This window comes from Notechis scutatus, chromosome 4 (assembly GCF_049901735.1).
Source record: "Notechis scutatus isolate UNSWTSFEM ecotype Mainland chromosome 4, rNotScu1.2, whole genome shotgun sequence".
Taxonomy (NCBI): domain Eukaryota; kingdom Metazoa; phylum Chordata; class Lepidosauria; order Squamata; family Elapidae; genus Notechis; species Notechis scutatus.
The window spans coordinates 30,712,261-30,724,730 of record NC_142012.1 but is presented as its reverse complement, the minus strand read 5'-3'; the positions used below and the strand labels follow the sequence as shown (position 1 = coordinate 30,724,730).

Below are 12,470 nucleotides of genomic sequence, written 5' to 3'. Positions count from 1 at the left end.
ATTCATTTTTCATTGCCTGCTACAGGATTGTAGGGTTGTGTATGTGAGCATGTATTTATATTTCCAATTGAAGTTTGCGCATAATATTTATTTAAGTCGATCACATTTCAAAAACAAAAAACCAGATAACATTATTGCACATGATTTTTTTTTTACCTAAAAAGATAAAAGGATAATTCAAGTATACAGTAAAAGAGAAATGGAACAAGTAATCTCCCTATTGGACTGAACAAAATCCTCCAGCATATTATGTAACATTTGCATTAATTTTAAATAAAAGATAGAAAAGCGCCAATCATTCAATGGTAGTTTTCTTAATTTGACAAGATTTGTAATTAACAGGAAGATCTACCTGAGGCTAAGAGTCAACTGCTGCTCTTCTGACTTCACCAATTCGCCTACTTTAAAAGTAGCAGAACCCAGGAAACTTCGCTAAAAACCAAAGGAAAGATTAGATATACGAAGATTCACAAAAGACAAGGGTTGTATGAGATGTACAAAACACAGAGTTTCTCAAATAGTAATGGTTTCTCTTTCAGCCAGAAACAAACACTTGATAATCTTGATGGCAAAAGATAAATATTAAATGGCAAACTTAACATTTATTCACCACTGAATGATTTCATGGATCAATGATGCTATTCTTGATAATTGGTTAAACTGGAACAGGAATTTCTTTTTCACTCAAAACAAAACGAATTGACAACCTGAAAAATTGCATGGTAAAAATATGAAGCTATAAGAGAAGATATCTGTTTAGGTCTAATTATTTTTATACCACAGTTGAGGTTAACTGTGAAGGTATCATTCATTAGTCAGGCTTGCAGGCAGCATCAGTTATTTGTCAAATATGAACATCTTTATTTTGTAGAGGTATTTCTTACATAGCCATTTTATTTATTTTTAAGAGTCAATGTTGATTCCCTGTGGCTGCCTGGACTAGTCCTTCCAATCTTTTTGGCAAGATTTTTCAGAAGTAGTTTGCCCCTGCTGCTTTCTTAGGCCTGAGAGATGATGACTGACCCAAAGTCAACCAGCTGATTTTGCGCCTACAGAGGGACTAGAACATATGGTCTCTCAGTTTCTAGCCTGATGTTTTAACCATTACATCAACCTGTGTCTCAGGTATAGAAAATGGAATATGTTATTAATAGGATGAATTCTACATTTATTAATTCAACACTATATGGAACATTTGTTTCCCTCTTTTCATTGCAGATGCAAGCAAATGTATTCATCCAACTCTATTGATCACACTTATTTTTGTTGTGCAGTTTGCTTTATTTATTCAGTCAATTACAAGCAACATGAAAAAATAAAAAGGGAAATAAAAGACAACAATTATAATCTGGATTGACAGGGATAATTGAGTGCAATTATATATTGGCAACTACAAAATAAATCAAATATGGTATACCCAGAATACTCCTATTGCAATAATAACATACTTATTTACTTACTTATTTACGTAGTATTAATAAATCTAATATAATAAAACTATAAAGCTTTAGTAAATAAAACTTTATTGATTTACTAATTAGTAAATAAAACTTTACTAATTAAATTATATATCCTCTGAAAGTTATTAAAATAGTAATAGCTAAGCAAAAAGTTGATAACATCAATCAATGTTATTATGGTCACAGACCAGCATTACAAATAAAAGCATTAAACCAATAAAAAATAAAAATGACAAAATAATATATTACTATTTGTGTCGGATTGTCAGACAAATAGATTTTGAAGCAGTTTAGCTAATTCTAACAAAATTAAGATGAAAATGATAACAATAGATGCACAGACTTTTTAATATGGTAAACATATGGGTCTTTGTTATATTGACACTTGTGATATATCAGGAATCTGAAAAAAATATTAAGTGGTTGGTTATTGGTTATCTGAAGTGTTATGAATGAGGCTTAGGTATATACTCGTGGCATTGTAAAGAGGATTGCAAAAAGTAATCTAAGAGAATTATAAAATACAGAAAGTACAAACCATGATAATTATCAAATTAATATGATCATTAATAGAAAAGCTTTGTGATATTTGATACAGACAATTTTAGCAAGAGTGATTAACAAATGTAATGCAATGAAAAATAAAATGTCACTTGAATTGAACTAGCTGGAAAGGAAAGGAATAGAAAGGAATATATTGATTTTATGTCTCTGTATAGAAAGGTACTATAGAACTGTTGCAGTGTCTGCATTACTTCCTACTATAACAACATACAAAAAAAAGTAGCTAGGAAGTGCCATGGTTGTATATTCAATTCTTGAATATTTTGCACAAATATAATTTACAAAAAGTTCTTGAATAGCTAATCATCACAATTTTAACATTTTACCGTTATCTGTTTTAATGTAAATATATACCTACCCCACTGTCTGTCCTTGGATCTTTGTTTTCTGCCAGGATGCTGGTCCGAACCTAGACAAATCAATTGAGAAATCAACAAATAATTTAATTTAAAGTTATTATTTGGGAAACTAAGCTAGAAACTATTTAGTTAATGAAAGTAATTCAACCTTAGAATGTCTTTTGTCCTGAACAAAAAAGTGATCCTTCTCTTCTATTTTATTTAAAAGGAAATATTTTATAATTGTCATTGATTCCATCTTCTTCTGGTTCTAATTTAACTTCATAGTTTCACCATTTAATTTATTTCAGAGATTCCTGAGGTTATAAATTATTTTACTAGAGACCAATTAAGTAATAGGTAGTCAAGCTTTTGATAGATAAAAAGCAAGTTTGTGACTGAACTTGGCTAGTTGTTTTCTTGAATTGATGATGTCATCTAGTTTCATAATGAAACATCTGCAAGAAAACATCCAAGCTCAGAGAACACCAAGGTCCCTGCAGTTCAACCCTGAGCTACAAATATTCTCTTCTATCAGAAACAACATTTCAGGATCTGTGGTAACAAAGTAGGTGAGTTTGCATCCTATATATGGAACAGGTAGCTTCTTGAGATACTTCACAGATTTCTCTGTATGGTATGTTCTCTGTATGGTATGTCTATTTTAGAGCTTATACTATGTTTTAACCTTTTTTCTAACACCCCACTAAAGGACAATCTGGTTTATTTGCTTTTATTCCACACGTTGACGTAGCCAATTGTGATTCTTTCAAGGCAAACCAGTTTAGCATCAATGCAAGATACCAGACTTTGAGAAATGACCAGAAGGCTTACTACTTAGATTATTTACCAGAGTGCAGTATCATGTTTACCACGTGGACTGTAATTCTTGAAATGCATAACTACCAATGCCAATGCAGAAGAGGCATTTCCTCCTCCCTACCCATGCAGCAAGGAAAATCTCTTTTAGATGCTTTTTGTTCAGCAAAAAAAATTTAACACATATTTTCTTGAAAAATCTACACTTAATGTAGCTGTAATCCACTAAAATTATTAAATTAAAAATCCTTTACTCATGTTGACGCCATCATTAAAAGACATAAAAGTTTGGAAGAATAAATACAAACATGTTTCTGCACAAATACTTTTGAATCATTCTAATGAAGAATCTGTTGTTAAAATACAGTGCAAAACTGAAAAGAAATTATTAGGAAACAAGGATTCTTCATATATCTCATTAAAGGCGAAATTCTTAACCATCTATTATTATTTCTATGTCTACAATTAAGAGCTATGACGTATTATGTCAATATAGTGATTTTTAATGTCATGAATCAGAATAGATTTATACAAAAGCACATGAATTATTTGCATTTCAGAAATTCAATTTAAGCAGAGCTGCTGCACAGATGGAATAAAATAAATTATCACAGATACAATAATTAAAAAGCAAAAGCTGAATACTGTGGAAGAATTCAATTAGAATTTTCTATCTGACCTCTTCTCAAGTTTCCCAAAGCACCTTAAACTTAGGAGAAGCTTCTCAGATATTTCAATGTGGTTATAAACCAAATCCTTATTGTAACCCAGGAACAGTAGTCATAACAAACAGTTGATAGTTATGGAGCAATACAGGGAGATTCATAACTTGTATTTCCTCTATATTCACACCCAGCATTTTTCCCCTGCATCACAACAGAATTCATGCCTTCCATTTCTTGTATGAGCCATTATTGGCAGTTGCATATTTATAATCTCCACATTTCTGCTCTGAGACTCTCTTACAATTAACAGGATCTTGAGAGCTGCATATCAGCTAGCTCACTATAATCACTGCCTCCTTAATGTTTGCTACTGAAACCAGCTCTAAATTCCTGAACATTTTTAATCAACTCACATTTTTCAGTGACAGAAGCATATTTGAAACCCTTCTTTGGAATTTATTCACAAAGAAGCATTTCAAGTATAGATCAATTCAGATTTGAAAAACTTCATTTTCTGTTACTGTATTAATCCTGGCAGGCAATCAGAGTGCACATTGAACTACCTATAATATTATAGCTACAGTTAAGAGTTGAAAAGAATTCATTGTATATCCCTGCAATGGAATGTACCCAAATAAATCATCTAAGATTTATGTAACATCATAGGGGAGGGAGGGAGAGAGAGAGAGAGAGAGAGAGAGATTGGTTTAGCATAGAATAAACTGTAGAAAGCAAACTGACAGCAAAGCAGAAAACCCTCCTTTCAAAGCACAAAACACTTATTTCAAACAAGAGGAGGGAAACAAATCTGGATGAACCATTAGTGGTGATGGTGGGTTGAATAAAGACAAATATCTTCTATTTGTGATCAAGGATATAGTTGGTTTTTTGAAAAGAATAGATGATAATAAAAAATATATGGGGCCTATCCAATACCCCTCTTTGTCAATGTCTGAGCAATTTTTCTATAGGTGCAATTTATATGTCAGAAATGCTTTTTAATAACATACATATCTATATCATCACATTAATCATTTGACCAAATTGAATGCAACTACATAACTACTAGCTGTTGTCTAGTACAACTGTGCCCTGTGAAGCACTTTTCATAGCAAATAGAACGAACATAACAAAGTACTGTATATTGCCATGTAGTTGTCTTTGATGTACATTGCACAAAGAAGCTTTTTACAGATCCTCTGCTGCAAAAATATTTGATCTATAATGTATCAGGTAAAAAGAAAAGGCACACAGTTTCTAGTAAGACACATTAATCTAGTGAGACAATATAGATAACTGAATGCTTCCTCTTAAATTGTAGAATGGGATGATGGAAATCATTATTAGAACAGAGCAAACATTCTAATTTTTAAAAATTGAATCTACATGGGATAGGCACATGATCAACCCTCTTCTACTTATATTTTATAAATACGAGTTTCATTTATTTTGAAGCTTACTGCTTAGTAAGCCATTTATAAACCATGATTCTTGATCATAAACTTCATATTGTCCTCAGAGTGGGAAGCATGTTAGGCTACTGTTTTACAACCAATGCTCTAAAGCCATGAACAATAGTCTAGAAACCTATGTGGTCTATATGGACATTGCAGAAGAGCCTTGTGTGGAAGTCAAATCCAATATTTTTAAAGATAAAAGTTCTAAATCTCAAGAGAAAGCCAAATTTTGCAAGATTCTAGCATCATTTAGCCCCAGTGCCACATTATTATTATTTTTAAATGCCGTAATAATTAAGTTTGAGAACTGTTGCCTTCTACCAGACTACATTGGACAAAATATGGATACAATAAATTATAGTTTGTCAGTTTAATTGTCACTTTAATTATATACCTATCATTATTTGACCTATTTATACCTCTCAATTATAAAACACCAGCCGAAAAAATAAAGAAGAATAATTTAAAAGAGAAAATAGAAGTGTTTCACCTGAACTAAGGTAGGAAACCAATGAGCCAAATCAAATGGCCAAATGAACCAAGCTTAAGTACATAAACTATTAACAGAAATTAAACAAACCTTGCTTCTAAGTTGCAAGTTGTAAACCCTGAAGCTGGCCTGACCGAAGCCATCAGAGTCTTGCTTGCAATGGATTTATTACTTGGAACACTGACAACCTCAAGTATCAACAGAAAAATCAGAAAGTAACAAAGTGGTAACCATAGAAAAGGAATCACTAAAATTTCACATCAAAGCTGAAGTTTCTATGATGCATTTTCCTGCTGAGAGAAAAACAAGTTAAATGTGTCTATTCTAAAATTTCCCAAATTCATCTTCTAAGGTACAAGTCAACTGCATTTCATCGATTTTCTTTTCTATTCCTCAAGTATCATTTATATAAATCTAGTTTTATTTTTCCAAATTAAGTTATTGTGGCTGCAATGACAACAGAAAAATGTTACCAGATCCAAAGCAATCTTTCCAAATGGAAATATAAAACCCTACAGAAAAAAGTTTATTGAACCATAATTCCTTCTTAACCCAATATATATTGATATTAATCATTTACAAAACTATTGATAAGAATGAGAAAATAAATACATATCCTTTTGAATTACCGTGAGTTAAAACCTATAAGTTTATCCTATTGATACAATATCTGGAGTTATATCATATTATTTTTAAAATCTATTTCTTAGCTCTCTTTAAGGATCATAATCTTCCAAAGGTAGTTTATAGTAAAAATAAACAAAAGCAATAAAATCATAGTGAACATAAAGAATTTTAATTAAAATAACTACTTAAAGTTTATATAATATATAGAATCTTCATCCATTCTTATTTTTATTCTTTTTTTTAAATACACGGGAATATAAAACAAATATTAAATTATAACTCAATAGAAATATGCTAAAATTAAGTATTGCTTATTGTTTCAAATCTTTGGCATTTGAATCCCAAATCTTTGGGGGGGGGGGGAATCCTAAAATTAATTCATACAATTGTTTTGAATATAGTTTCAAGCATTTATATATACATTCTATGTAAATACTTTAAATTTTGTGCTTTAAATTGTTTTTCATAATATATTCATGAATATATTCATAATATATTTTAAAGCATTACTGACAGGCTGCAAGAATGTCAGCCTCAATATAGGAATACCACAGTTACATTACCTCTCTTCTCTTCAAGACTGACCTTTCAATGTTGCTTAACATTCAATGATCAGAAACAGATTTCTGGGGTTTCTTACTTTCTTTCTAGACATTCTAACTTGATCCATTCCATATGCTGATCATCAACCGTTAGGCAGATGTGTTATACAAAGTATTAACTCTTTACTTTCTGAGCAAACCTATAATAACTTCAGCAAAATGCAACGTATAATACCAAGAAATAAAGGAATGAAAACAATAAAGAGAACCGATTAAAACATCTTAGCAAAAGAAGTAGCAAGATACCTACTGTGTCTTGAGATTTATCCTTAACATCATAGACTGTGAGCTTTATTTTAGTCTCCTCGTAGATAGGGTAATCTGGGGGGAACGTCACACCAGTCAAAAACAGTGGGTCTTTTGTTCCCTGCATAGCATAAGGACATAATTCAGATTTAGCTAGGTAGCAGCTGTGTACTGTCTTGGATTCAATTATGGTCAAGAGGAGAATAGATTTCCAAATGCAGTACTTCTAGATAGGAAAGACTGATTTTGATTGCCAACAGTCAAAAATGCAAAATATAATCGCTCTCAAAACACAGACAAATGTTTCAGGATGCAAAACTTAAATTTGCAACAGTTAACTACTCCAATGATTGTGTTAGAATATGCAGCATTTTTTTTCTAACTAGGAGGAGCAGTTCATCTACTCATCCATTATTGAAGTCATGTAATTTTGCACACATTTAGTTTATGCACTGTCATAAAATGCAAAACCATAACAGGCATAAAGTAAACCAAATACAGGTGTGCCAGAATTATAAACAGTTTGGAAGAAGAGTAAAATAAATATTTTTAAAATAAGTAGGATAACATGGTTTGGAGGCACAAGTTTAGTTAATTTTATCAGCCCATAGAAAAAATGTAATTTTTACATTTTTAATGTTGCAAACTTTTATGAAAATGGGAGAATATTCAGAAGCAGTCCATAATATTGCATAAGTCAGACAGCACAGCTATTTGTCCAGCTTATGACTATTATAAAGATACTTTGTAACTTATGTTTGTAGATTTAACAGCTGTCTATTAGCTGTTTGGAGGGCAAATACAGGTAATCCTTGACTTATAACCCTAATGGAGCCCAAAATTTATGTTATTAAGTGAAATTTGCCCCATTTTACAACCTTTTTACAAGTCACCTTTTTCAGGGCTGTTGTAACTTCGAATGGTCTCTAAATGAAGTGTTCTAAATTGAGGATTACCTGTACTTGCATGCAAATACAAAAAAATAAATTGCCCAGTGTTTCTGTTTCAAGTATCAGCTAATTGTAGAATAGGAAAGGATTCAACGTGTGCCTAAATGATTTGCTCTGAAAACCAAAGCTCAGCTTCTCAGAAAGTCTACACTGACATCTTCCACTCAGTTATGTGTTTTAGTCAGTTATGGATACTTTATATAAAAACAACTCAGAAGCTATCTAGAAGATTGTTCAGGAATGGATGCATCTGACAACCTAACTTTTAGAAGTGAATTTGAATGCAGCTGAGTGCAATTAAGTGTTTTGCTTTCTCTCCCAAGAAATATAGGTAAATACATCTCAACATGCACTCTGCTAAATTTTCTAAGATTAATCTTTTTTATTTTTGACAAACATTACAAGAAGTAGAGAAACAGAAAGGAGCCAGGTTAAACTAGTTATTGTCATCTTTACTTCAATTTGCTTATAAAATATGCCAATATAAAACAGCCTCTGGAGACAATGCACTAGTAGTCCAACACACCTGAAAATAACTTCCTTGGGAAAGGCAGATATAAAATGTAATACATATTGTGACCATAAAGAACAATGTGCCTTACTATACAAGTTATATGAATACACATTAACATTTTGGTAATCAAACTTTTACATTAGTTTAAAACAATGCCTTTGCATTTTTTAAATTCAAATTAATCAACAATTAAGAATCCAAACACAAGTCTATATCTTAAAAATCCAAGCCATCTTTAGCAATAGCACTTAGACTTATATACCGCTTCATAGTGCTTTAAGCAGTTTACAGAGTCAGCAATATCACCCCCAACAATCTTGGTCTTCATTTTTCCAGCCTCAGAAGGATGGAAGATTGAGTCAACCTTAAACTGCACAAAATCAAACTACTGGAGTGAACAGTGAGTTAGCCTGCAATACTGCATCCTAACTACTGCACCCCCACGGCTCTTAAATGTCCCTCTGCAAAAATAACTTTATTTTTACAGGAAACACTGCAGCTATTCACACTAGTTAAATGAGGAAAAGAAAGGAGAGCAAAGGGAAAAGAGGAAAGAGAAAGGCAAAGAGGAAAGAATCACCTCCACAATTTCCGTGCTTGTGTATCTTGTTTGGTTCTGTTCTCCTGGATGCACTACAGTGATCTGCACAAATGTATTCAGTTTTCGATCCCGTGTAGGAGCCACTAAATCTTTACATGCTGGGAATGGTACAGAGGGTGGAGGGCAGAGAAAGAAAAAATAAAAAAAATTAAATTACAATGAGCACATTGTTATGTGAGAGGCAGTTTGAACAATGTTTTGAAGCCCTAGAGACTTAAGCTTGTTTAATAGAGGAAGTCTCTTAGAAATACACCACAGAAATAGGAAATCACATGCTGCAATCTATTTTTTTTATTCAGCTAAGCCATTATGCACTTCACGCAAATATTTTCTAAGAGCTCATTTAGGAAAGATGGGGGATGCATGGATGGATGGATGGGAGGGAGGGAGGGGAGAGGGAGGGAATTTCTTTGCCATGTCAGCTACATTATGTGTAGCTCAGAAAAGAATGAAGAAACAATGAGGCCAACAAATTAAGAATGAGATAAGGAAATATGGCTAAATATTGTTCATAACAATTAACATACCTTTATACATATGAACAATATTAAAACAAATATTATTCATAACAATGTTCATTATACATTTTCAAACATCCCTAGAATACAAACTATTTATTATTTCAATGGATTATTTAGATCAATTCGCACATTTTCTCTCACTGTTTAAAATTCTCATTTCTCTTTTTCAGAACTTTGTCAACTCTACTCAATCATGACTTTCTTGGTCTTCTCTTTCTCATAATATGTATCATATATTTCTTTTGAGATATGCTCTAATTATTGAGACTATACATCTTTCATACTTGTCACTCTTTTTATATGGATCCACATTAATTCAGCAGCTATCCATTCCTAGATATTTCACCATATCTGGTATGCAACATGGGACAATTGGTGGTGGCCACATTGTTGTGCTCACTTTACTGTGGGCCCTCCATCACAGCCAAACCACTGGAGGCTTTCATCTTCAGCTGATTCTCCACTGGTGTTCCTCCCATGGCAATGGTCTACTGGTGCTCCTCACCCACCCCCTTGTCCTGGGCGATTCACCAAGGAAAAATTGTCTCTGGGCAATTCACTACATGAGACAATTAGCTGCACCCCGATGGCAGTGGCCTTGGGAGCTGGGCTGGGAGACACGAGACGTGGTGGTTGCTGTGTGGGGCAACCAGCCACACAGCGCCTCCAGCCAATGGCCCTTTAAAGCAACAAAGGGGACAAAGGGGGGCAGCGCAGGGAGAGCCTGACATTTTTTTGCAAATGTCATTCTGTCACTCATTCCCTAAACAATATCCTTGAGGAATTAGACTTTGTACAATAAAAGTGCAAAGTTATGGGAAATATATTGTTTAAATTAAGAACAATTCAGATAGACAAGTTTTGAAATTACTTTCATAAAACGGCACATCTTTTTCCATTTATTTCCATTGCATTTCCTTAGAAAATTACAAAATTCTCTCAAAAACATTTTCTACTTGGCAATTAGAATTTAAAACTTATTTATGTGTTTGATTAATATGTTTACTCATAGAATTACCAAAATACTGAAAAGCAAAGAAGATTAATAGACAAAATAAAAGCAATAATATTAAAGTTTTAATGGAAGGACGGGTGATTAGCCTGTCCCTTCTCAGCAGTGACCCTTAAAATTGCTACTTTTCCCATGTAGCAATGATACTTTAAATGACTTTCCATTCTGTACAATGGAGAAAGTTTAAAGTAGTGCAAAACTACTTAGCTAAAATTAGCTGCTTGCTGAACATTAACATTTTCTATCCAGATAAGAGAATTGCATGGATGACCCTCCAATATTTCAGGACTAGAAATTACATAAGCCTGTTTAAATACATCACAAGGCAAATGAGGAAATTATACAATTATTACAAATTGTCTTTGCCAAAATAGTTTCCATCATCATTTTGCCACTTCTATGTAATGTCAAGCACATTCAAACAGACTGCTAACAAACAGAAAAATTAAACAAATAATATAAAGATTTGCCAACTGCTGTTTGATAATAGGTTTTCATTCTAAATATATTTTTTTCTAGTGATCTCAAACACCTATAGTTAGAACTACTATAGTTTTCCTCAAGTACAAATCTATGAATAAAGAAACTTTCCAGGAGCCTAATACTAAGACGTGGTTTTTCTAAATCTGAAAATATATTATATTCAACATGGTTCAGTTTTTTAAATGTTTATATTTTGACCCATTCTCTGAAGTTTCAGTAATTTCCTTCTGCTTGTAGTAAAGATAGCTCAAAGCTTCTTACCTAAATAGCCTAGAATGTCAGATAAAAAGCATTTCATAAGACTGATAAAAATTGCAAAATAATCATATTCTGCAATCAACAACATAGGTGAATCTTTAATGTCACATTCAGAAAAGGTTTATTTTCTTCAGTCATTTTGTATAACATCCCATAATCTTTTTCACTCCCTTTTAAAGATTAAGAAACATTTGAATTGTTCATACCAGACTAGTGACCACAATTTTATAGTCAGACCACAATGTTGATTTTTATTTCTGCATAATAATTATATATTGTACTTCAAAAGATAATCTGGTTGTGAAACTTATTATGCTAGATACAATATTTTGTATGCAAGTTGCATATATTTATTCTTATGATAATCATAACAAACATTATGCAGGAAACCCCAATATGTCTCTATTGTTTTTGGATTCAACAATATTCAAATCATTTTATTTTTATTGTACTCAAGTGTTTTTTACTTAGGATAAAACTTCCGAAGCTAAATTAAATTTTAGGCGGCCTGGAGAGGATTGTAATGTGGAATAACTGTTCCACTTTATTCTCCTTTTCCCAGACTGCAGCTCAAGTAGTCTTTCTGATTCCAGGCACAGAATTCTGAAATGATTAAGAGAAATTGAAAGAGAAGGCTACCAGGAAAAAAAATCCTACAAAGGAAAGAGAAAGAATATAGATATAATTATATTATAATTATAGCTATATGTTATTATATATCTATATATTATATAATTATATTATAAAGATATAATAATACTTTTGAAATACCGGATCAGATGTCATAAGAGAGAAAAATCAGACATGCTTCTAATAGTAAGAGATCAGCTTCTTTATACCAATATTCCTAATGTTCAGTTGTT

At 32.2% G+C, this 12,470-nt stretch overlaps 1 protein-coding gene across 15 annotated transcripts in view; it reads right to left on the bottom strand.

The window, feature by feature from the left end:
- The window catches only part of INPP4B (inositol polyphosphate-4-phosphatase type II B), a 197,363-nt gene that overhangs the window by 121,732 nt on the left and 63,161 nt on the right, over nucleotides 1–12,470 (bottom strand). For 13 of the 15 annotated variants that reach the window (XR_015749219.1, XM_087963099.1, XM_087963094.1 and 10 more), the window contains 4 exons: nucleotides 9,313–9,431; nucleotides 7,273–7,389; nucleotides 2,383–2,433; nucleotides 353–432 (listed from right to left, as the gene is read on the bottom strand). Coding sequence is in view for 12 of the 15 variants with exons in the window: in XM_087963099.1 (XP_087819225.1) it covers nucleotides 353–432; nucleotides 2,383–2,433; nucleotides 7,273–7,389; nucleotides 9,313–9,431 (367 nt within the window). In the remaining 3 variants the exon portion in view is untranslated. Of the gene's footprint in view, nucleotides 1–352; nucleotides 433–2,382; nucleotides 2,434–7,272; nucleotides 7,390–9,312; nucleotides 9,432–12,470 lie in introns of those variants that run through there. The other 2 variants (XM_087963101.1, XM_087963103.1) reach the window with 2 other exon arrangements.